We start from the raw sequence: 27086 nt of genomic DNA on the forward strand, positions 1-27086 counted from the left end.
TAACTGATTCTTGTATGAAGAAATGATCCTGAGGTGGCAGGGGGTGTTAGCCTCTGAGGTTAGGGTTGGTCTTCCAGTCTACATGTTGAAATGCACCCTGCCCTGTTTTCTTGTGAAAAAGACTGAATGCTCCCTAGTTTTGTTTTGTTTTTGGAATATGAGCATAACTTCATGGTCAGATGTGCACTCTGTTGACTGCTAAGTCAAGGCCCTCATGAAAATAATTCTCTCATCAGTTTGGTAAGAGATGATGCTGCAAGAGAGGAAAATGGTAAAAGAACAAATAAACAGTGTGAGCTGGTTTGGAAAGGAGCTGCAGGTTGACTGTCAGCTGCTGAAAACATGCTTAGGTTGTGCATTGTTCGTTATTATCCTGGTGAAACTAGAGATAGGGCTCTTAAAAATGAAACCTAGCTTTATTTGGAATGTCTTGAGCAGAAAAAGCAGCAGAAATTATGCGATTAGCAGTAATGTGATGGGACAACAGTTGCAAACCTGCATGCCAAGGTGTGTTTCCATCTACCTATTTGTATGCACATTTTCAAATTGTGCACATAAAACTGATTGGAGAATTAGTGCCGCCAGCTGTTTATCTTGATGCTCCCAAGTCCCAGTGTTCACATTACAGGAGAGGATGGAAACATGCATGAATTCACATTTTCTTTTGCCAATTTCCTGTAGATTTGAGCTACATTTGGAGGAAAACCTGGCTACAATAAACAACACCAGCGATAGGAGCCTCATATGCTTGGCTCACATAGAATGCATTGCACTGAATGCATACATCAAACACCCCACCCCAGAACCAGGTCACGTCAGACATGCTGCGTCAGCCGTCAATCAGATGACAGCAGGGCCAGCTGATGGAAAGAAAGAGGGCGCATCAGAGACGCAGAGGAATCTTGGACGAGAGCGTCTGTCTCTTGTCATGAGCCACAGGTGCTCTCTGCCACCACCGTAAGCACTGAGTGGTCTCTGTCAGAGTCGATAAAACTGCAGCTTTGAAACGTGCGAGAAGACATAAGTAAAGCTAGTGCCTCGGGGTCTCTGCAACTGAAGACAAGCCTTGTGGAAAGCAAATGCGGTGCTCAGTGTGGGCAGGGTTTCATCAGAAGTAGAACGTGCTGGGCGGTGCCGTCTCCATCCTCTGAGGCTAGCCCTAGTTTCATGGAGATGTTTATTATTGATAGAGGTGGATGATAGCCTTGGGATGAATTGCATAATCTAGAGCCGCCTCTAATGGATACAGGAAATGGATCAGGCTATCAGTCAGGTCTCTGTGGATGAAGGATGTGTCTGTTTGTATGTGTCTCTCTTGTGTGTGCATGCATGTGTGTGCGTTTGCACGACGGCCGGGCAATGCTATGATCCTGCCAACTAACCACCAGCACGTACAGCAAATCCCTAATAAAATAAATTGTGTGGATGTGATTACCTAAACTGAAATTAATCTTTTAAATGGGCAATTTTTACATGTTAAAGGTTTTAACTCAACACAGTCCTGACAACAAAAAATACAAAGAGGGTTGTGGTTCTTTCCCAGTGGGTGTCTATAGCACACAATATGAGATGTAGACAGAAACAGAGAGAAACAGCAGTCTCTAAGGAATGGTCTGTGAAATGTCAGGTGTGTTTACTCTTCTTTATGAGCCAGGTTCTAAATATATTCGAAACCAGCTTGAACACAAGCAGAAATTCATTACACGAATCCCATGAAGACGTAGAATGGAGGCTGTTTTTAGCTACAAGGCTGATATTGATGAATAGACTGCATTATATAGTGCTTTTCTAGTCTACCAATCACGCGCATTTCTTGACAACACATGGCAACATTCACCCACACATCAGGAGCAATTTGGGGCTCAGTATCTTGCACTTCAACATGCAGACAGGAGGGACCTGAGATCAAACCGCCAACCTTCTGAATAGCGGACGGCCGGCTTGACCTCCTGAGCCACAGCTGGAGGTGTAGTTGCAGAAAGAGTGAAATAATGTAGGGTTGGAAACAGCCTGTGCAGCAGCCCTGCAGACATGAGCTCCACTTGCTGAGTGAACAGCAGCAGTTGTAGCTATTGATTCTTTACAGATGCGTTAATTCTTCCAGATTTTTCTGGCTGCTCTGCTGCTCTTTTTTTTTAACTAGTTTGTCACAAACCCGCCTGATCGCAGTGATGTCTTACCACTGTTTTGTCCGAAGTGAAGCAATAATATCAAGAGTCCAAGGGTAGTGCCGAAAGTATTGATCATTTGGTGCACAAATTTTCTAAAGTAAGTACAATAAGTTAACCTTCGGTTCTTCTGAAAGAGTTGTTCAACTGCAGACACCTGTGGGTGTTCAGGTGAAATAACGGAAAGTCAGAAGTACAGAGTAATGGATGGATATCAAGTACCAGTAGTCATTCTTGGTTTGGTGGATATTAAGGCTCAGGAGTCTGAGGAGATCATTTGACAGATGAATTGAATTATTTCATAGAGTAAATTAAACAAGTCAAAGGTTGCTAAATAAAATGTAAAAAAATCACTGTTTCCTACACAATAATATTTTTTTTTTTCTTCTGTATCTGACATGTTCTGCTGAAATTGGTGTAAAAGACGGATGCAGATTTGTACAGAACTTACTGTCTTTATCAGCTCTGTAGCACACTGATCCACGTCTGTTGCTCCGTCTATATATTCTGTGTCTCTGTGTACACATGTGTCTGTCTGTCTGTCTGTCTGTCTCTGCTTCTCTGACTTCCTGCTGCTGATTGCGATGACTATCTGTGTGCACTCTTGTCTCGGTGAATCAGAGATTGTGAACGCCGACTGTAAACAGTGCATTAGGCTGTGGTTTGATAGACACTTCAGCTCGCTCTTACTATTCTCACTCTGTTATCAGTCCAGACGTCCTTTTCCACCTTTTGAAAAGATGGAACAAATGGAACAGCTTTAAGTTTTGATGAAGCATTTTGTGCACAGCCCACCTCTCCTCTGACAACTGATCCTGAGCTGTAGGCTCCTGAAGCCTTTATTGTATAAAGGAAATATTCTTCAGATCCTATCAGAAACAGTCATTTTGTTTAGTAATTTCAGTCCACCTTGAGAATTATATGCTTTTTCTTAGGTGTGTGAATCTTCGGGAATCTCACAAACTGATTTGAATCCAATTCTTGGGTGTCTGATTCAGAATTGTCGTGGTTTTAGTTGAGTTTATGTTAGTTTTGCTGTTTCCTGTTTTATGTTGAAAGTTTACCTCATGTGTCATCTTTTGCTTTACTTCCTGTGTTTGCCCACCTTTGTAATTGTTGATTTATCTCACCTGTTCCTCATCTGTCTCACCTGTCCCTCATTAGTTTTCCCTACCAGTGTATTTCAACCTGGGTTTTCTTTTTTGGATCCTTCCTTTGTTTTCCTGGACTTATTGGATTTGTTTGCTTCTTTGGACTGCTTTCTTTGGACTTGACCTTTGCCTGCCACCTCATCCCGTAAGCCTTCTGTTTGTTGCTCATTTTGAAATAAATCATTTAATCTGCACCTGCTCTGCATTTGTGGTCCACATTTGGGTCCAACCCCTCGCTTCCTCGTTTCCCCCGTCGATTCTCAACTCAACTGATTTTCGATTGAATGAATGGCAAAGGGGGACACTGTTCTCAGCTCCTTACTCCAATATACTGTTTGTCAAACCATTCGCTGCTCCTTTAGTCCACTGAAATCCAGTATGAAACACTGATAATTAAGATAAATGATCTGCAGCCTTTTCATTTTAAAAAGTTAACAATCTATCTAATCAATCAATTTATCAGGGTAAATAAACTGACATGTTTAAGTGGATTAAGGCTCTGGCAGAACATATGTTTTTCTTTTGTGGTGCACATCAGTCTGAGGAGTCTTTCAATAACACGGTTAGAAATTGTCTCTTGAGACTCTGGAGGAGTTTGCGACAGGTGGAGGAGGAGGCCATCGTTATCTCTCTGCCTCTTTAGATGCACCTGATTGACGCACAGATGTCAGATTTGCTCTCAAATGCATATGTTTCTATGTTTTCCCTCACATGGCCTTGGATGCACTCAGACAAGGAGGGATTTGAAGGCCATGTAATTTTTTGCATTGCACCTCAGCTCTCAGCTGAGATCAGTGGATTCCATTCTCTTGAAACGGTTTTTCTGCGCCCCCAGAAAATGTCAAAGTTGTCATTGAAATTCATTCTATATGCCACACATGCTGATGAAGGGATTGCGGTGTAGTGAAGCATTTCATACCCGTGTTTTATGTTGGAGGAGCGCCTGAGATGCTCGCACCGAAAGGTTCCTGAGAGTGTCCTTCAGCTGAATGAAATCCCTTTTCAGCAGTTCTGAGCCACTGACTCTGTATTTAGGAGGATATTCAACAGGCCTATATTCATAATCGTTCTCTTGAGATGTAGGCATTTGAGTTAAAGTTGCTGAGTTTGCCTTGCATCATGTGTTTTTTGTTGACTTTGTTCATCCTTAATTGTTATCTCCCATTGTTAAACTGTCATTGTCAATGCATTAATTAATTTGTGACATTTACAAAGTTTACATTAGTCACGTGCCTGTTCGCACTATAATTGCACAAGCGCTGTCTTGAACAAGTTAGGGGGGCTGGTACATGTATGATAAAATTATCATTTTATCATATCCTTTATAATTAAAAGATTTTTAAAAATGCGAATCAGTTTTAAGATCCCTTAAATTTGGTTGTTAAAGTGTTGTGACCAGGATATGTACGAAGCTGAACATTCGAAAGTGGAAAATAATATCAAAAACCTAACACTGATAGTAAATATGTACATAAAAAAGCATATTGAGACTGAATCTTCCAGGTAGTCATATTAGTCCATATTTGCTCATTGCAGATATACCAGTTTCTTGTATACTGTATGTTTGCGGATAAGAGAAAATAAATTTAAATTGATCATCCAGGTTTTTATTTTAAATTCCCAAATATCAACATCAGTCAAAGGTGTTAAATTTGGGTGTTTGTTGAGAGTCAGCAATGACAGAGGATGTTTTAGATGGAGATTCTAATCCAGAAAGGACTTCAAACAGTTCTCTGAGTTGCAGGCCTGTCATTGTTGGACATTAGTCTTGATCGTGAGACACTGGGAGTGGAGACATTCAGCCGAGATGGAAGTCCATACCAGTAGGCCGTCCCGGGACTAAGAGTTGCTGACGGAAAGGCTGCAACTCCAACTCCATTTGAGTTAAGGCCTTCTCAGGAAATAGCTTCTGCCAGATGGCCCGCATGAGCAGCAGTCTCTTGCTGTGCTAGCATAGCAGCCCAACTGAGCCAGTCATATGAATAGCTTGTGATATGGTCTCTGTTGATACTGCTGCAGCTCAGAGTTTCCATTAGGAAAAATACGGTGTCGGTCCAGGTGTCCTGGAAGATTTCAATGTCCTGGACAAATGGGAGAAATTCCTGTAATATATTTGCCTCCCATGTTTTTGTCTGTAAGTGACAAATGGGGAGAACAATTTCGGAAATATGTCAGTATTGCGCAAGAATGCTCAAGCCAGCAGCCGCAAAACGGACTGCAATTCATTTCCTCTCACGTTCCTCAGTGTAAGTCCACTAAAACTGTTCGCTTTTGCCGCTGACAGGCTCAGATTGTTATTCTGATCCAATATTTCCACTCGCCGTGTATTTGCATATTTGCTCCGTCCTCCACGCATCTCCAATTCCCACCAGTCGCGTTTCAGAAGCTGCCGAGCTTTGTTGACTTGCCCAGATCGTGTTTATTTGGTCATTTTCCCTTGATTTATGTGCTTCGTTTTTAAATGTTTGTTTTTTGTCTATTTGTTAGTTTACTCTTGATGTACAATCGGGAGTCTGCACTGTGTTTTTTATTTTGAAAATTTACTAGATTTCCTACACCATTCCTGTGTCTGACTTCCTGTCTGCCTGAATCTGCTCTGCGCAAATTGACGCGTCGTCCATCAAATAGACTCTGTGCATATTGTTCGCAGTTTCTTTCTTTGACTAGATTGGCAGCGATCAGCTCTGTCATGCGTGATGCGGATGTTAGGCGACTGGTGGAGATTAGGGGTAAGTCTCTAACAACATTATGGAAAGGATCCAGTGACAGACTTTTTTGGTAGTGGGTCAGATCCTTTCTGTTGAACCGGAGACAGCTGCTATACCGCTCTCGCCAAGGCCACCAGACTCCATTTACAGAAACAGTAATTATATCTTCGCAAAACACACTTCATTCAGACTCACAGATACAAAATAAAACTCGCCAAAACCGTCTGGATTCATCTTCCACTGTTCCAACAATCATTGCCAATTCTGGTTTGGTCAAAATAACCATTAATTCAATAAATTTGATGTTTAATCAACCACTGTAGACGATGTGCTGAAGTGTAAAATCAGTTTGGCTTAGAAATCAATGCTGCAGCTGTTATTTTGTGTTTATTTAGTTTCCTGTACTCTCACTAAACCAGTCCTCAAGAAGCTGGGGGGACATGGCAGTGCAGCAGTAAAGCAAGTTTTTGTTGTTTATGTCCTTTGCTAAAGTATGTAATATTGGGTATATGTATGAAACTTGTTGCTGAAATCATTTCTTTTTGAAAAAGATTGAGCACTTACCAAATTGCAGGGCAAAGTGCAGGCACGAAGTACAACACGGCTGTTTCTCCCACCACTGCACACAAACACAACCTTGGCTTTTTGCCTGGCTTGTTCAAAGCGCAGTGAAATTTTCGCTCATGAATTTCGAAATTGATCTTTACATCTTGTAACCTCTTATGTAATGATCAGAGACTAAAGCGTCTTACAGGGCTCCAGAGGCTTGCCCACTCATGAACCATAAATTAGCCATGAAAGTTGGGTTGTGTCTGAGTGTGGTGCTGCTGACATCCCCTACGAACATCATGGAGTTCAGGAAGAGTTTGAGCACAGGTGGGATGCCTCGTAGGTGCAGATTCTACACAAGGGGACCAGAACCTGTCCGAAAAGAAAGTACAAGAAGCATTGCTACTCTAGTTTTACTCATTTTAATGTAGGCCCACTTTATGCTAAGTGTGAACCATATAGCTGCTCTAATAAAGACAAAAAAAAGAGAAAAATTTAGACTTGATATCAGCAGATACTAATTAATAAGGTAGCTGGAAAAGATTGGGGCCAGAAAATGTGAACCAGACCTAAGGGGGTATGTTAAATGGACCAGGCTTGGGTGCTGTGTTGGACAAATGAAAACTCTGAGCTTCTTCTAAGTCTATAGGCAGAGAAGACAATAGCTTCTTCACCAAACCAAAAGCACACAGTCAAGTCGAGATTTCTGCTGGCATCATGGAGGTTGTCAGGTATAATGTGGCTGTGTTCACAAGTGAGAGTGCAATGCATCATGGGAATAAATAGCAGCTAGATTCAATGTAGGATGAAGGTTGCATAAAAAAAGACTTGACACAAAGTTATGTCATCTGAAATATGGTATCGACCATAGGCAGCTCAGGGATCTGGAGAGGTCTTTGTCAATGTAGAGCAGCAGATTCCAAGCATTGCTTCAGGCAGTTCAGGTATTTAGTAAAGTCCTCCCGCTGGATGCCTCCCTTTAAAGGTATTTAAAATGCAGTCACCAGGCATCAGGCCTACGGGCCAGACCGAGGCCACACTGCAGGGACCATCAGTCTGCAGGGACTCAGCACTTTTGGATCTCCGGTAAGGAGCTTAGAAAGGTAGCTGCAAATACATAGTTGCCATGTTACACCGGCCTGTCAGATGGACTTTTCTTGTATCCTTCAACCCTCAGTCACTATTTTATGCAATAAGCAAAAATCTCACTTCTTGTCAGTCATAACTAACATGACGTAGAGACAGATGTCATAGAGAAACGATGCTTTGTGACTTCAGATCTGCCTCGAAAGCGCTGTAGTATAAAAGGAATCCAGCGGTAGTTGTTTGTGCGCCTGTGGGTCCATTGCAAAGAGGAACTGCTGACAAATCCAAACAAACAAATCAAGGTTCAGCCCACAGTGTAAATCATTGATCCAAAGCATTATGGGATTTTCAGCTTGTAGTTTGAAAACTAAGGCCATGATTATCCCTAAATCAGGAGTGAAGCCATGAGTGGCATGAACTGTTCAAATCTGATGGGCCCTTCTTGGTTGCTAGCCGCCCCAAATTACAACGTAATAGGTAGTTGGTTTGTCGGTATGATGGATGGATTTCTGATCAGACCAAGCGGCTACAGGCCCAGAAATTCTCTATGACGTCACTGTTCTTTTTGGAAAATCAAACAACTATAAAGACATACGACACATCCACAAAGATGCAAAATGACCACAAAGAAGCATTTTCTTCATCTTCGATGGTTGTAGGCTATTTGCCGTTACAAATAGCAGCTATTCATTCAGCATGAGATGGACTTCACCCTGCCAACAAAGTCTCTGTAGTGTCCAATTGAGCCTGTGTGTGAATAGAGCAGGTCTATGTCAGGGGAATTCCCAGCGAGCCAGTGGGCGATGAGCGTCGATGACGCCAACCGTCGCCTAAAAACTAATCAGAGTGTTTCCAGGAGGTGAGAACACGAGTGACGCAGACAGTCCGCTGTTGTGTGCAACGTGCGTGATTCTCCACGCATTGTCCGGAGTCTGGTTCAATGTCCCGCCCGCAGCCCTATCTGATTGGTTGCACCTCATAAGTAACAGCCTATCAACACTAAAGGCTACTGTGGCGCAGACTGTAGCAGCTACAGTCAACCAGAAGGTTTCAGCCCTACATGTTATTTTATATTAGAGCATTTAAAGTCGGTCATTTGGCATCAATTTATTATGCTGAATAAACACCATAATGACACATTATTACTCAGTTAATAAATGTGCCTCCTCTTTTGCCCTGTGGACGTACAGACTGCATGTGGAGCCTGGCTAAGACATGTCACGATTCAGCTAAAAGCCTACAAATAAAGAGAGTGAAACCCATCAAAGCACATTAAAATTCAAGGACTTAAAAACATCTGTAACTTTATCTGATATCCTAAAGTTCTGGAATATTTTTATGTATCATACTGCATCTTTCGGCCCACGATCCCTCTCTCCTCCTGCTATTTGATACCACCACAATGACGACTGTTATATTTTGGTTCATTTGAGATCAATACGTTTTAGCAATGCCACCAGAGAGAGAGATGTAACTCTATGAACTTAAATGTAATGGCTCCACACGCTAGCTGTTTGCTGTTTATCAATACAAGCATATTGGTATGAGATTTTAGTGCGAGCCGCACTAGCACAAGCAGCAAACCGACAAAATGAGCGAAGTTCAGCCCGTCCATCAATCTGCGTCAAATTAAAATGCTGCTGTCAGGGAGCTGCAGATTTATCGGCTGTCCCAAGTTCACACAAACTCTTCGCTTTGAAGATCGCTTTTCAAGATATCAAGCTGTGGTGGTTAGTAGCTTGACTTATATCTGATTTTTACCTCGCATCTAAATTTTCCATGAAAATGAATCATATGCTAGATGACTCTTCACATGTGTGGTTCACACATACATCAGCGTGACTCCTGCATGCAGGATTTGGAAATATCTGACTAACTGATGCTTGGAACGATGATCATGTTTGCATATGTGGAGATTGCATGGTTTGGGTGGCGTGGAGCTCCGTTGGACAGACGGATGAGTCATTTGTTTTCTCGCTTATTGATGCTGATATCCTGTCATGTTTGCTCTCGCAGCGTTTCGCCGAGCTCTACCCCTCAAATTGGCGTGCTCCTTCCCTCCGCTACATAGCCACGCAGTGATGCGTGCACTCGCCTTCACTTTGCATCCCTCCTCTCCTTTGTCTCCCACTCGTACGGTTTCCTCTCATGCGGCTGCTGTTGTGCGTGCACCTCGCCACTCCTCCACATTGTTCTCATTCCTGTCATTCCTACCGTCCGATCATCCTCCCGCCGGCTTCACTTACACTTTTTCACCTTCCAGTCTCTTCCCCCTGATCTTCTCTGTGCCTTCACCCTGCTGCCCCCCGCATCTACTTTCCTCTATCTCTTACAATCTCTTCCTCCTTCCTTTTCCTCAAGTCTTCATCTTCTTGTCTTTGTTCCACCCCTGTCAGCCGGCAGCTTTAGTCAGCATTGGGTTCTGCTGTGGTGGAATTGAATGAATAATGATGGTTCTGCTTGTTTTGCGAGGTTGTCGTGTGTTTTGACCTGGTAAGGCGCAGATGCCTTACCAACGGTGAACGGTGGATGCGTCAGTTGCCGGGTATACATGTGTATATGTGTGTGTGTTTCTGTGCATGTGTGTGGTGCACCGATCTCTGGCAGGTAGAGACAACAGGTCCTGGCTGCAGTCCCACAGCTTAGCTTTTGGGACTCAGATGAGAGTTGAGAGTCGGCAGAACCACAGCAGCCCCTGCAGGAGGCTTGCGGAAACTAAATTTCTAATGAAACAGAATGGATGGGAAGGGATATGAAACGACACGGAAGAAAAATGAAAACTAGCTTAAATGCACACAAGATGCTCCGAATGTAATACTGGCAGAAATGTATGGCCGTGCACCCGTAGGTTAAGCTGCATGAATGCTCGTCCATATTTCCTGTCACTAAGCCGGCATAAGAAGACAAGCAGAACCATCGACACCTCTGCTGTCTCTGTGTTCTGGGTCGAGACGCCATGAGACTGTCCAGGTTTTGTCACAGCGGAGGTGTGGGCCAATGTCTGCGACTTTTGCAAAGCCTGAGCCAGCGGGCACATAAGGGCGTGCCATATGGTCCTGGCCAATGGCCCCCACTGCCCTGTCTGCTGAGAATTGTGGAGGATCAAATTTTCTCACCTTCTGTCTCATTGACCCCCTCTCATTAACATGCTTCATTCTTCCTCCTCCCGAATCTTCCCTCACATGGCTGTCAGCCGCGTAGCTCGCATGTTTTTTGGACGCCTTTGTCTTTTTTCATTTACATTTAGCTGACAATCATCGCGGCCGACGTACAGCGAAGCGAAACAGCTGACGGCACTCATATTCGCAGAATGCCGACATCACACGCTGCCAGTTATCAAGACATTCAAGGACCAAAGCTGCGGCGCCCTGACAATGGCTATGACAAGGACCGCCTTTGTCTGTTATGTGGTCACGTGCTGTGTAAAGAAGTGCTGCGTGAAGGAATCGAGTTTGAAATCTGTAACCTCAGCTCACTTTGGTCACGTCAAGAGAAGTCCCAGATGAATAAGTGAGAACTTGTCAGATAAGTGTCAAGATTTGTTTCAACAAGACTGGTTGTAGATCAGTTGAAAGATTCAGTCAATGTGAAGTGGTGCAGTGTTTAATGTCTCATGTTTGGCAGTCTATTTCCGCCGCATACCTGTCCAAGCAGCTGAAACATAAAAGGGATGCACCCCACATGCTTTAAGAGGCCCGTAAGACACAGGATCCTCCTTTATACCCACCTGTGAGTATTTTTAGGTGAGATGCAGCTGCAATCTCCGTCTTGCACATCCTCTTAGGGAGACGGAGGTTTTGAATCACCCATCCTCTCATCCCTCGTCTCCTTTCCATAGGGGCGAGGTGAGAGCCAAATACCGGGGAAGATCAAGAGATGGGGTGGGGGAGTTTTCACGGAAAAGAAGGCACTCTTAAAAGACGCCCGCAGGGCTCTGCTGGGCAGCTTTCCCTTCCGTTGCATCACGCCTGGCATAAAGCGAGAGTCCCCAGGTTAAGAACAGCCTGAGCCAGATGGGAGAGAGTGTGAGAGTGAGGGGAGGGGGGGGGGTGGGGGTGGCAGAGGGGAAGGATAGAGGATGGCAAAAAAAAGCGCAGGCCCTGCAGTAAGCTATTCCAAGCGCCTTTGTGGGGTTGCCATTTTTTCATTCTCTCCCACTCTCCTTTGAGGGGATTTTCTATTCCTCTCCCTCTCTCGCTCTGTGTCCCCATTTCTTCTTCTCATTCTCTTTTTTTTATTTTATGGTATGATGTTCTCTTTTTTTTGCCTTGGTTTCTTCAGGCGCTGTGGTTCTTTTTTATCGTGCCAAGTTTGTTGAGCCAGGGCTCCGTCTCTCCCTCTCCCTCTCTCTCTGTCTCCAACTAGCCGTCTGCATCTCACTTCTGTATTTTTCTTTACTTTTATTACCCCTCAGTCTCCTTCTGTCTCACTCTCATCCATTTCCATTGACTTCTTTCCCCCCTAAAGCCCAATTTCACTCATCAAGTTTGCCTTCTCTACAGCCTCTTTCCTTCCTGCAGCTCAATCCTTTGATCAAGAGCCAGTCTGCAGTTTCTCGCCCATCTACACTCCTTCTCCTCTTCACTCTCTTTTGTGTGTATTCTGCCTTTTTTTCCCCTCAGCTGGTCAAAAACAGTATGCCCACTTGATTGTTTAATGCTCCGGGGCTCTGGAATCGATGGTTATTTTTGCGCTTCTCCTTGCGGCCATCAGACCTTGTGTGTGTCTCAGATGACACCCAGACTCACGCCAGCTAAATCTGAAAAAGCAGCTTGCGCTGTGTGAGAAAAGGATGCGTGTTCACACTCCTGTTTTCAGGTCTTGAAGATCTCTGTCCACACAGAACAAGAGGAAAGTTGCTAAATCTTTCCAAACACCTGGTGAGGAGGAGGGGGAGAGGGTCTGCTGAGTGTCAGCAGGTTAAACCTCAGTCCCTCCCTGCTCCCTGTGATCACCTATTCTGTGTGTTTTAATACAGAAATAGTGATATGATCCCTCTCACAAACCACATGTTGAGCATTGTTGTTCATTTCATCTCTGGCCTTTTTAGAGAGAAACTGCAGAGAAGAAGGTGAACAGCACAAAGAGCTTCACAGTTGTCATGAAGATTGGGTTAAGCCTTGTTGACCAGAGTCTTCATCTGATTGGAGAGTTTAAATCGATGAACTTGATTGCAAACTATTTTTATAATCGATTGATCAGTTTGATTACTTTTTCATAAAAAAAGTCAATATTGTCTGATTCCAGCTTCTTAAACATGAATATTTTCTGGTTTCTTTACTTCTGGATGACAGTAAACTGAGTATCTTTGGGCTGTGGACAAAACAAGACATATGACATCATCTTGGCCTTTTGGAAACACTGATGGACATTTTTCACCATTTTCTCCAACAAAAGTAATTGTTATTTTCAGCCCTAATACTGTTTGTATCTATATATATATGACTAGAATTGGTTCAGTTTTTGTACTGAGTGATCAGCTAAAATTACATCTAAAATGAGTTAGAGGCAAGTGCCAACCCCCACGGCTGAAAAATAAAGCCAACGCGAAGTGACAGAAACTGCAGTTCCTTGAATGAACACTTGAGGCAGCTCCAACAGCGAGTCAGTCCTCATGGACTCCGTATTAAAATGCTGACTTAACGTCAGGAAGAAACATGTTTTACAGCCTGGTGCAAAAAAAACTGTTCTGGACAACTGTACTGAAGCTGAATTTTTACATAACTCACTTCTAAAGTTATGCAGAATTATTGGCACGGCCGCATTGAGTGACAGCTAGCCGCTATGTTTGAACAACCAGGCTTCACTTGGCCCTCCTCAGCTCCACCCACGCTCCATCTCTTTGCCCATTTTTTGACTAGCTGGGAGTTTGGCGGAGTCAGGCACTGCCAAGATGACGGCGGCCGGAGCCGCTGACACTGAGCTTCACAAAGGCTCTTCAGAAACCCGAGGGTGACAACGCGGAGACTGCATCCATTGTCTTATACAGTCTGTGGTTAGAGGTGGCAGAGTTTTCCTCTTTACTGCTTCATGGCACATGATGGTGTCACAGTAATCATGTCCTGTCCCCACTAAAACTCAAGGCAAGCATTTTCAAACGTATTTTCTTCTGCAGCAGCTGAAACTTCAGGCGTAGTGCGAGTGGAGCGTTAAAATGTGAAGACAAAGATGCATTTTCCCGTTTGAACTGTCTTAGTGCAGACCTTGAATCAGCCTGTGTCTAGTGTGTTGTATTTGGTGTGTCATGTGCCTGTAACCCTACACAAGCTACATGTTCATGCCTCTCTGTGCTCGTTTCCTGTTGCGAGAGCCATGTAATGTTCTGCGAGGGCACAGAGAGGACAGATTCCAGGTCAATCCATTAGAGACTTAAAGGGGAACAGAAGAGTAGACAAAGAGCCATGAGCTCCTTAGCCTCGCTCCTGTGGGAACTCTCAAGCGAGCCCCTTGTCCTTGTGATGTCACACCCAGCACCAACACATTTTCACACATCGCACATTTTTCAGCACTTTAGCGTTTAATCAGGTTATGGGCTGTGACTACGCAGCCACAATTTCTCTGGACCCCCTGATAGCCATTCCTTCTTCCCAGGGAATAGAGGGGAATATTTCTCAATTGAATCATCATGTTTGTTATTCCTGTGGTGTCGCGCAGGCGAATCAATATCAAATCAAATGAATATCTCTCCTCTACGGCCAAAAAAATGAAAACTAAGACTCGGCGCTCTGGTGCCATCAGTCATCTGAAAAATGTAGAGTTGCTCCGAAGCCAACAAACCGTGTGGGGAAATGAATGAGTAATGTTCTCCTGTACCTTAGCAGCTATTTTGCTCGGTGCCCTTGAGCAAGTCACTTAACCTGCAAGTGCTCCACTGGAGCAACAGCGGAGGTGAGCAGCAGTAGATGCCGGCCATTTCTCTCAGGATTTATACAGCAGCATCGCAGATGACTGATTAAAAATGAGTCGCAGATCTTTCCAACATGGGAATCAGCTTCTGATGCAAATGCTGCTATATCCTGATTGGTGCACAGACCTTCATGCTGATGGAGGAAGTCAGTTTTCAGGGCCTGATGTGACGATCTCTTTTGTCCAGCTGTTTTGCTTTCTAACTGGATCTGGGAAGCAAATGGAAAGAAAAATTCACAATTTCTGCTCTCTTAGCTAAAACTAATGTACGGATCTGTCAAAGGGCCTAATGTGCAGACTGTTTTGATGTAAACTATCCCTGCATCATTTGTGTGTATCAATACTTCTACAGTGACTCCATGGCAAACCATTTTAAACCATTTACTAGTTATAATCCTACCGATCAGATACAAGCTCAACAAAAAACTTTGTGCAGCTGATACTAAGCTCGATTCGAAGTATGCATAATAAATGTCACACTGACAAAATGCATTAAACAGCTCATTTATGCACAGAAAACACAAATATTTACCACCCTTTGACATTTAATCACACATTATGATTATTATTAGTATTGTTATTTTATTGCATTGTGTGATGGCAAACATATTTTGTTATTTTACAATATTCAATCTGGACCCAAGGATGTTCAGTTTAGGTCATTTTTTTTATAATTGTACATAGTTTCAAACCCCCCCTGAAGCACAGACTTCACTGAAAGGTCTCCTGATAGCGTCTGTCATAAAGGGACTTGGATTTGCACATATTGGCTGTTTCTGTTTGGTTTTTCATCCACTCAGTAATTTCCTAACATCTGCCAAATTTAAGTCTCCAAATACAGTAAAAGGAAATCAAAGGAAAAGGCATTCTCATGCCACCTGCATACAGGCCTATTCTGAAGGTTGAAATGAGTTAAAGGTGCTCAGTTGTACGATTTATGTATTTATTTATATGAATTTGTGGATTCAGTCCATTTGAAAGGACAACTCCAGTCAACCACAATGACACGATCAGTCGTTTGTTTTCCAAAGTGGCATTTTTTGCACTGCTGATTTTGAACATCCTGCTATCACATACATCAGCAACACCTTGTGCAATATTCCATTCTTTTTATTTTCTTTAAGTACAACACCTACGCATCTAAAGTTTTATTCTACTGTGACACTTATATATTTATCGACTGCGCAATGAAGCAAACACTGTACTTAACTTATCCACACCCACCATGTGCAATTGTCAAATTTCCATGTGTAATTGTTTCAAAATCCTTGTGCAATGTTTCAATATTTTTCAATATTTTCCATTTGGCAACATATTTTTTATAGTCTTTTTCTATAAAATGTCCATAAATATAGTCAACTTTATTTCAATTGCCTTTGCTATTGCTATTTCTATTGCTTGCTGCCTGTAACACCCTAATTTCCCCAGCAGGGGATTAATTAAGTTTATCTTATCTTATCTTATATTATCAGTGTATGACGAAATCAGTGTTCAGTGAGTACTTACCCTGTCCAAGACAATGGCATCCACCCTGGAAATGTCACTGCAGAACGAACACAAGCTTATCTGAGGACGCTCTCTCCATGGCGCTCTCCTCAGCTTTTTGTGCTCACCTGTTTTCTGCTGTTTTCCGCTCTCCTCTCCACAGTGCAACAATGACTATGCCCCAGTGTGCGGCTCCAACAATCAGAACTACCAGAACGAGTGTTTCCTGCGCAGAGATGCCTGCAAGCAGCAGTCTGAAGTACTCATTATGTCAGAAGGCGCCTGTCCTGCTGGTATGTACATTTACATTATGGCGCCTACACAGATATGTGTACACACACACACACGCACACACACACTCACACACAGAGGAGCACTGATACCAACACTCCCCTGCAGTACACACCGGACATTTACACAAACAGAAAACAGGTAACACACAATGCTTGTCTGCAAGCATGCAGATGAAAGTAAATGTAAAGCTAGGACACTAGAAATGTAATCAAAGTAGAGCATTGTATATACAATGGTACAATTTTCACATTTAAATACTACAATCATCAATACATGCAAATGCTTCCAGTGGATGGGATTCGGTAATTGCTTCAAAGGAATTACAAGAATTGCATGATGAAAAGATTGCTGTCGGTGACAGACTGACGTAATTTTCCCAAGTTGAGTGTAACGAGCTCAGCTACAGTGACAGTGACGAGTATCCCCGCTGAGCAGATGAAGATTTCATCACAGCAAACAGTGTCCTCACGAGACACAGAAGACAGCGTTTGGCCATGAGGCCTGTTGAGCAATGCGGAGTTGAACAAGTTCATTATACAGTTTATTTAAATTCGGTGTGTTAAACAGAAAGTAACAGAAAGCTTGACAGCTATGACCTTTTGTTATGTAATATTTAAATAAATGTCAAAAGGCATAAAATGCAAATACTTGCCAAATTGTCATAGGTAGTTACTGTAACACCGAGCCAAGAGGCATGCTCAATAAAGCAGAAAATTGAATGACTGAATCACACATCATCTTGATGGCCATTTCATTTTTTTTTTCTGGATTGTGTAGACGTTTGTTTTCTTTCATCTTCTTCAAGGAGTGCTTGAATTAATTCTGTAAGGGATCCAGTGAAGCCACTTGATTTGTTTTTTTTTTTTTTTAATACTTGCATGACTAATTTCTAGAATACCAGAAAATATATATTTAGAAGTGATACAGCCAAAGCTCACAGAGAATGTATTAAATGTAGTTTCTCTGTGATGCTTTTATTAACCAAACCGTTTGACTGTATATTGTGAGTCCACCTTACACATACAGGCCACATTTTTAGCCATGCTGCTAGCAGGCTAAATGGGATGGCAACATTGGTTGGTCTGTGGGTAAACCGCTTCGATCCAGACTGAAATGTCTCGACAGGTGGCCTCCTAACACCATCAATAGGTCAACATTTTTAAATGATCTAATTCTTTGTGTTATGGGAAAAACTAACGACAGTTTTGTAATACTGGTTAGCAAATGCTACCACGCTAACATAATAAATTAATACCATCGTAAATAGTCTGCTAAACATCAGCTCACTAATCGCTCCAGCGCTACCTGTTAGCATGCTGATGTTAGCATTTAGCTTAGCACAGTCTCACAGGGCTGCTCGCGAGGCTTTAGACTGTTTTTCATTTTAGTGAAAGGTTAAAGCTACTTCTTAGAGAGCATTATGAACAAGAGAGAGTCTGTGATAGTAAAAAGTTGTTCCTAAAGATTCCGCAGTTGTTTTTGTTTGTATGGAAGTTCCAAATTAAAGAAGAAATTACTCAAATATGATGAACTGTGATACATTATGGTTATTTTAAACCATTTCTGACTTGAATTTACATAGCATTTACTATATTTTTACCCATATAAAACTACACATACCCTGATAGATGATTTAGGATAGTGTAATGTACAGGAACTGCAGGGTGGTAGAGGAAATGTTGGTTTATTAGCTTTTGGCAGTAAGTTTTGCTAATATGTCTGTGTATTTGATGGTTTGCTGGTATTGTATAGCACATGTTGTTGTGTGAGTATGAGTATACCAGGGTATTGGTTGCAACATCCCCGTAGTGTGTGTTTCAGTTTATTGGTTTGTTGGTCAGTTTGGTGGCATGACTTCACCAAACCAGATGTTTGTATGTCAGGGTGTTGAGGTAGCTGTGAACCAGATGTTCATGTCTCAGGCTGCAAGAGACTGGTCACATTGTTTGCTTGTGTTTTCTCCTGCATGTTTCTGATGCTTAAATGATGGCGATGGCAGCGTGGAGCAACTTGGAGAAAGTCTCAGTCATGTTTTGTTATCCTGCAAAGCGATTTTCAGTGCACACAATCCTCTCACGGCAATTATTGCTCTCTATCCAAATGAGGGAAGGAATGTAAATACAATTACTTCAGCTATATGATGATTGCACGGAAATGATCTACTTTTTAGTAGATACACTTGTGGTGAAATCTTGCCCATTATCACCAAGTGAATCAATGTAAATACAGTTTACTTGGGGTTTATAATGAATGAGCATCACTGCCTGATTGATCAAGTGCTGTACTGATCTATAAATCAGTTCCTCTGCAAGGACCATACAGTCGGGTAGGGCAAATGGACTGGACCGGACCAGTTATGCAGAACTTTACCAGTAGGTGTCGCAAATGATTCAACCACTCCTGAATGCAACATACATAGAGCCCATGAATGAGAGTGTAGCAGCGCCACAATCATGACAACTGACACGGTGTGCTATAGGAGGTGCCCTTTGTTTTTGTTTTTAGACAGATAAATTACTCGTGTCCCAAACCTTTAATTGCACTTTCAGTCCCCTAATGAGTCGCAGAGCAGAGAAACTAGCACGACTTTAAACGACAGCGAAACACTGTGAAGTCTCTCACACTGAGCTCAAATGAAACAAGTGCACATTAATGAGGCGAATAACAAACATTACGTGTCAATCACATTGTCTTGCAATACAAGGTGGACTAAGCATTGTCGGCACAGGTAGCTGATGTAGGCCATTTTTGATGTGCCAGAAGGTCTCATGATGATAAATGCCAGTACATTCGGTTTGCAGCTCATAGACCAGGCCAGAGCAACATACTGGAAACCAACCCAACCCTAGCAAACCTCATCTGTGATGCATCAATGAGTGATTCCCTTCTGTCTTGTTTTTATCTGTTTTTCATTTTCCAACAACTGCACGTCTTGTTGCAGATTATCCCTAATACGTAGGGAAAACACCAACAACTTTTATTCTAAGAACATTGTTTCTACTTGTATGGCCTTTTCATTCATGGCTTCTGCTATTGTTTTCATCTTTCCATTGGCTGGAAAGAAAAAGGCGTCAGTGTAATTATCTAGCATAATTGGGATTACTGTTTGCTGATATAGTTTGGTGTTTAAGCTGCTCAGTAGGCGTCTTCAGTCGGAAAAGGTCAGCCACTTCATTAGCTCTGTTGTGGAGACGAGAAGTGCTGCTGGGAGTAGACAGTACTACACAGTTAAAGACAGTCATTAAACGGTTATATTAATTCACTCTATAGGTAGTGGTAAAAGTAAGAATCCTGATGACTGAGCATCAGCTGTCTGTTTTAATTAAGACACATTTTTTCCAGTGTAGCTACGACGTTTGTTATCTCTTTCAGTAGCCAGTTTCATTTGTGCACTCTGCCATGAACTGTGGCTGGAGCTCTTATTTTGAAAATGACCACAGTGGCTAAAACATCCATTCTAACCTAATGACACATATGCTACATTTTAATATTTCTGCAGCTTTTCATTGTGCTTGCTGTTAAACTTCGTTCCACACACAAAAGCAGATTTTTCCCCCTCTGTTTTTTATTTCATTAGAACACATGTAATTAAGATCACTATGTAATGTGTTTAATCCTTTGATGACAAATCCGAACGGATGAGCATATACTTCACATTCCCCGACTCCCACTAAGGAATTCTTTCTGAATCGACCAATTAGTGAGTCACGTTCTGAATAATGTGCTTAGTTGTGAATGAGTGAATCCTCCGGCAAGGTGATGCTGGCCGTTTCTGAGGCATATGTGAATCACCGCTGAAGCTAACGTAGCATTGCGGGCTGGAGTTGAGCAGTCGCTGACTCAGTTACCCTCGGTGACAGGCAGCCGGCGGAAGTCCATTAAAAGGCCCCTGAATGGGCCCGGCTCAGCGGAGGGAGCGTGTGGAGATTGAGGTGGAAATGTCACTGCAGTAACACCAGTGGTGTCTGCGTGCCAGTAAGCAGGGCTGTGCAGAGTCACATGAAACGTCCCGCCTTCCTCTAAATTGCTTTTCAAGACATGTGATAGTGTAAGCCTGTGTGTGTGTGTGTGTGTGTGTGTGTGTGTTATGGGTTCATGTATCTTATGAATGAGAAAGGAATAAAGACCCCTTTCTTTGATTCAACAAGCAGAACTTGATGTTGGGTTCAAATGAGGATGTTTTTGTGGCGCAGTCTTCTGACAAACAGACCATGACTCTGGTTCTATATGGTCTATTCAGCGTCTCATGTTACGCTCAGGAGAACACTTTATTCTGGCATTTATCCAGAACAAGGCCACAGTAAACAGCCACACTTCCCTCTCTGTGTTCTTTTCACTGGAATCTGGTTTAATACAGAATGGGAGCTTACTCGCTTCTTTTTTAAGTGCAGCACAGTGGCTTTAATTCTGACTGCTGCCTTTTAACATCCCCCTTAGATTTGTGTAATTTTGTGACTTCAAGTAATTTCAGTGTGGTTATGCAGCGGATGTGGAACTGTGATAAATGGGATGTGACACAGTAAAAAACAAAATTGAACTTTGCTGAACAAGATGTGTTCTCAGCGACTGAAGTAGTGACCCGAGACAAACAAATAAATGATAAAAGACTGTTTTTACATAAATTAGACAGTGTCAAATCCAATATTCATGCAGCAGTGACCCATAGACAAATAAGAATATTATGATAATAATAAAAAGTATTTTAACTCAGTAAGACACACAAAGTAAATGTGTTGCTTTATCTCTTTAAGAACGTTGATGTAATGGACCAAATACTGTGGGACATGGAGCTTTTAAGACTACATGGAGGAAACAAGCCTCCATTCCAGTTTGTCTCCCAGTCAGAAGTGAGATTCTGCAGAGACTGGTGCTGCTTCCCAGCTCAGACTCTTTATATGCTACTACATATTGTAAGTAAATGATGCAATATGTGATGCATGTCAAAGAAGGATTTATCAGTTTTTTCACTTTTTTTGTTTTCTGGGTTGTTTCCCACAATCACCTGCTAGTTTTAATGTGTTCTGGCTGTGACGGGCTCCTCCGTTTTTTTTGGTTATTGCATTGTGTTAGACTGCAGATCTCCACCAGGCAGTGGACAGATCACAATCACGGATAATCTGCGGATCGGCGGGCCGGGTCATAAAAGTTAACAGTCTGATTAATAGTGGATGGTTTGTGAGCGGGTGAAGTAATACTGAGAATCATCATAATCATGGAAAACTGTTAATTACACTACCTGCAGCAAGTATTTTAGTAGTAACACTAACCAAGTGGTTTATGGGCCTAATCTTAACCACATGTTATCCACAGTGTTGTTTAAAAGTCAAGTTTCAATATATCCGCTTCATATGAAACATAGAAATTTAACATATGAAATTTGTGAATTTAACATGTGAAATTTACAAATTCAACATATGAAACATCCAAATTTAACACATCCATGCTTTGCAGAAACATGCATGCTAACATTTAATCTGGGTTATTGGGTTATTGATCACTTGTGCCCCCATCATCCAGCTAAGAGGAGTGAGGAATCAACAGTTATTTGGGGTTTAAAACACAGCTGTCAATAAAATAGGTTTTACAAAAATTATGAATCACCACAACCACAAAGGTCCTTGAAAATCATAAATATGCACAAAAAAATATTCTTTTGATGGTCCAGTAGTGTGCAAGATTAGCAGAAGACACACACACACACACATGATCCCCTGCAGGCTTACGTCTGGCTTGGATTAGAAACAAATTGCATACATGCATATTATGTATTTGTAGATGCAGGGCTTCTGTCATGAACTCACATTCCCTCATTTGGTGTTCTGATGATGGCGCTGCTTCCCAAACCTCCGACAGGCGTTGGCATCTTGCGACTGTGAAGCCGTAACATATGATTCATTTTCAAACTCACCAAACCATTCAGTGGCTCCGTGTTTCCCTGTGAGGAGGCATCTGCATTCGTGATGTTTCTCCCCTCGCTTATTCGCTTGAATTTGTCACCAGTAATCGACGGAGTGACGTGAGCTGTGCTCGGTTCTGTTCGAGGCTCCTTCCTAAAGGTCAAAGGCAGCTGGGAAAACGGTGCTCCTAGGAGGTGGCGAGGTTTCAGTATGGAACGGATGCATCAAGTTGGAAGAAAAAATGTGTGCTTTTCTAATTTCAATACAGTTCTCATTAAATTATTTGTCACACTAACAAAGCTATGACAAAGTGATGTTTTTAAACCGAATTCCACAGTGATACACTCATAAATGGATGCCAATCACTCCATTTTATTGTATAATTGGTGCAATCATATTGGTTTTGTACATTAAGAGAAAATATGATTGAGACTCCCTCGTTAAACAAACAAAACCATTGTAAATCTAGTCAATTTAAAGAGATGAGATCTCTGATATGGTGAAGAAGAGTTGCAAATGCTTGCTTTTCATTTGAAAGTTAAACACACGAGATTGCTGTGTGGGAGCTTTCTTACATAACCAAGTGTTACACACAAACCTTTTCATGTGGAAAAGTAGGGCAGGCAGTTACTTCTGAAGTGTTTCCTCTCCTCTCTCCTCACCACTTAGCCATTTAGCCGATACCCTAAGCTGCTAAGCTAACTTAAAATGAGTGCCGTAGTGGCAAACATTAGAATATCTCGGATACCTGCGATAGGAATAGCTAATAGTGAGGAATGTAAGTGTCAGAGCTGCTTTAAACAAGCTGAACATGCCCTGCCACAAAGTCTTTGTTCTCTCTCCCTCACAATCTGTCCTTGTCCACCTTTCCATTTCCATCCTCCAAAATCCCATTAGCGGCAAGAGTACACAGTGTAATGGATATATGTCAGCTCGCCGGTGCCAATACTTGTTTCCCTCGACAGGGTGAGAAATATCATGAAAGAGACATCTCAGGGGGAAACTTGGTGAAAGAAAATCCAGATGTAGTGTTCAGAATGTCACTCTGACTCGTCACATTAGTGGATCAGGACCATTGTAGACGGCCAAATTAGACTTGCCGTTGTATTTTTCAGTTTTTTTAGTACTTTAAGGGCTATTAAATAAGACTTTTGAGCTATAACTCCGACGTTAATTCTCCTTTTAGCTCTGTTTTGGTCTTTTAGTGGGTAGTGCACAGTGGGTTCAGGAAGCTATGCTAATGAAAACTGCAAGAGTGAACCAAAACAGTGAAGTCGAGGTCTGGAAATCCAAAATAATCCGCTGAGGCTGAAAAGACACGAGGGGAACTGCAGAGTCAGGCTGTAATTCATCACCATGAGCGACTGCTTTAGCATTACACATAGTCATCTGCTCTGTCGTTGATATGAAAGTATGGATAAGTGCAGCTTTAAAGACCTTTCACTCAGCTTTAAAGCCAGCATGGACAAGATGTCCTTAAAGGTCACAGAACGGATCAACAACTGGGAAAATTCCATCTGTTGATGATCACGTAATAAAATCAAAAGCTCAAGAAGAGCTGTGTGGTAAGATAGTTTTCTCATGTGCTGTTGTTCGAGGTCCTGGGTGAGCCATGTTGATTGGACAATAAAAACAGGACAATGGGAAGTATTTTTAAATCAGTTTTTTAGAATCTGGATGAATGTCTGACTTTTCTGTTCTCGTTTTTACTGAACATTACTGACCTGCAGGATCCTTCTTGATATTTACCAAACCAAAAAGCCACCCGACAGCACTGCTTCATGTGCCCTCATTAACCCTCTTGGATGCTGCTGAGGCCAAGAGGCCAGACGTTCGAGTCTGCGGTCATTCCAAACAGTAAACAGGAGGCCTGCTGAGGTGCCAGTTTCCAGCTAAGCGACGGCAGCGAGGCATAGACAAACAGGATTTCATACCATAGCCATCTATTTTCTGCCCTCGAAGAAGAAAAGCATCTTGCACAGACTGCTGCAGAAAAGTGTGTACGTCATGCATGACGTTATATCACAGAGGTTTACAAAGAGTGGTATTTTGGCCCATTATTGACCTTTTCAATGCAAAATTATCAGGTGAAAAAGCAAATTTACAATTATTTTATTCCAGTTGCACCCCTTTCCAGGCATTATTACCATCATGTCACTAATATATAAAGAAGTTCTGACTTAGAAGTCAATAACAGGAAGAGCTCTCAGCAGTACAAAGCCAGTAAAAGCTGATTAGTGCAGGATGTTACCACTTTCCTATCACATCAAGTGCGAGCCCGTCGCAACAAGGAGCAGTTAAACATTAGCTTAGCCAAGTGAAACAAACCAAACGGTCTCTTTTCCCCAAAGGGGAGTGAAGCAAAGGCAAGCGCTAACATAGCATTTTCCAGCTCAGATTCCAAAGTCAACAGTATAACTTCAGGAAGTCATTAAATGGGAAGGTGGGGAAAGGTTTAATTGACACAGTGTTAAAATGTTGATGACATGTTTAATCACCGTTTTGTTGCCGTGCATCCCCTGAGCTCTGACAGATGACAGGAGCCATATGTTTAGCTGACTTATTAAACTGAGCAATGCTGAGTGCGACCCTCTCTTCGTTATATGTGGCTGATGATTTTAAAAAAAAGCTCGCTCTGGGTTGTCAGTAGACCAGGAGCAGAATGAGAATCGGCGTAATGGCGCCTAGTCTCACATACTGCGCGGGAGAAGTCATCAATACACCACTAATGTGTACAAAAACAATCCATGCCCCACTATTGCTAATTAGTTGCAAATTCTATCTGAATCCAAAGTACTTCAAGTGATAATCTAACACGTTATTGATCTGCAGGGAGATTTTCTTTTTGCTTCCTCTCCTCCAGGGAGGTGAGAGGTCAAGAGGGGATTCAAGGTCTTTCCCAAGGACATGTTAGTCACCAGGCTAGAATGTTTGTGTTGGATGATTCTGCAAAATCCTGGATTTCATCCAGCTGCAGCGTCTTCATGCCAACGCTAATTGCAGGTCTGTGACGCCCATTCACCCCCACCAAACTTTCCATGTCGCTACATAAAGGGCGCGCTGCTTCCTGCGTTTGCACTGTGTGTTGGCACTGGACATGAATCGTGACAGGCCGTCTAATACTGGGCTGGTTGTTGCTTTCAACCTGAAAAGTATTATCTGATGGCAATCAGGGAGGAAACTTCAGCAATTCCGGCGAACTGGAATGAGATATAACGATGTCTGGAAGGTCCACCACCTCTGAGATTCCATTTTGGGATCTGTGTTATATCTCGAAAGCTATTTGGTCAGTAAGGTATTAAAGATTCTCGCTGAATCCCGCGTCTGGCTGACCCCTGTGGTCACTAGATTAAAAACTCATGTTTCCTACTGAGTTGAAAATGTTCCTATCAAGTTAGGTTTTGATGGAACATAATTTCAAAGACTGTAGCCTTTAAAGCTGCATGTGCTGAAGATTTGAGTGGAAATCCAATTCATAATTGATATCCAGATTTGTGCTCACCACAGCTCAACGTGACAAATGTCAGGAAATAATCCACCGTACCAGATACATGCATCTCTGTCACATGCTGTGTGTGGCACAGAAAAATGTACTACAAGCGTTCATAGTGAAGAGAGTTTAATTTTTACAATGACCCACAAGTAGTTCAATGCATAAAACTTCCTGCCATGCAGTGTCAATATCACTGCAGCCGTATCTTCTAATGAAGCCTGACTTTCAAGCCTGAAACACAGTAGAAGATATATTTGTGTGTGTGTGTGTGTGCGCGCGCGCAGTGCAACACAGCCTCTGGTGGAACAGCTTCCCTAGAAAGCTCCTTTCAGCTTTTTTCCTCTTTTAATCAGTCGCTGCAAAACTGAAAAAAAAAAAAAAAATCACTTCAATCATCTATTGTCGATGGAGGTAGCCATTTTTTCTCTCGGCACTCCTCCTCTGCTCTCTCACCCACTCTTCAGCGCCTCTCGCAAAATAAAACTGTGTGGTATCTCCTCTTCGTAACCCTTCATTTGTTGGACGAGCAGGCAGGCTTGTGCCCGTCTCCCTTGCCATTTTGTTCTATTTTCTAATGCCAGTCTTTCTCTCCTCAAACCTTTGCCCTTGTGCAGATACTAAAGGTTTTTATTGATCTTCCATGAACCCCTTCTGACTTCAGCCTGATCCTTCAAGCTAAGCCTTTTCATGAAACACTGCACATTTAGCGTCCCTCATGTTCCAAGGTCAGTGAAATTCTGCAGATTTAAAAGGAGGTTAGACAGAACAGGGCAGTTTTTGTAGAGGAGGTGCGTGGAGATTTTTGCCTTACATGAAAGGTGCTAGCCGGCAGTCTTCTTCTTCTTCACTGCCTCTGTTGCAGCATTGCTACGTCTTTGTGCATCAACGTGAGTAATTGTCGATCTGTTAAATAGTGTGAAACTGGAGGCAGCGATATTGTGTCGCATATCTTCAATATAGGGTGAGGTGTTGCTATATTGTCAAAGTTGACACCTCTGCTCTTCCAATGATAATGTTCACTCTGCATTATGTTGCACTAAAACACTTGCTCTCAAACTTTTTCTGTTAGCGGAAACAACTAATAAAACAAAAACATCAGAAAAACTCTCTACATAATCATTCACTCATCAAAGATTCACTCCATATTTCCTCCTGGACCTTTTCTTTTTTTGTTTTCGAAGCCTTTAACCAGCAGCAGTCGAGATGAGACTACACCATGACTTCTATAACCTGCAAGATGCAACATGGAGTAAAAAACAGGGAGCATCTTCTCATATTAGACACTGCTTTCATTTTGCATTTGTATTATTTAACTGACAGCGCTGCATATCTGACATTGAGTGCAAGGT

At 42.4% G+C, this 27086-nt stretch overlaps 1 protein-coding gene across 2 annotated transcripts in view; it reads left to right on the top strand.

Moving 5' to 3' along the window:
* tmeff2a (transmembrane protein with EGF-like and two follistatin-like domains 2a) overlaps window positions 1–27086 on the top strand; it is a 100332-nt gene that overhangs the window by 24080 nt on the left and 49166 nt on the right. For both annotated transcript variants that reach the window (XM_041951213.1, XM_041951214.1), the window contains exon 3: window positions 16217–16346. In XM_041951213.1, the coding sequence (XP_041807147.1) occupies window positions 16217–16346 (130 nt within the window). The remainder of the gene's footprint in view (window positions 1–16216; window positions 16347–27086) is intronic.

Source organism: Chelmon rostratus, chromosome 13, assembly GCF_017976325.1.
Source record: "Chelmon rostratus isolate fCheRos1 chromosome 13, fCheRos1.pri, whole genome shotgun sequence".
NCBI classification, from domain to species: domain Eukaryota; kingdom Metazoa; phylum Chordata; class Actinopteri; order Chaetodontiformes; family Chaetodontidae; genus Chelmon; species Chelmon rostratus.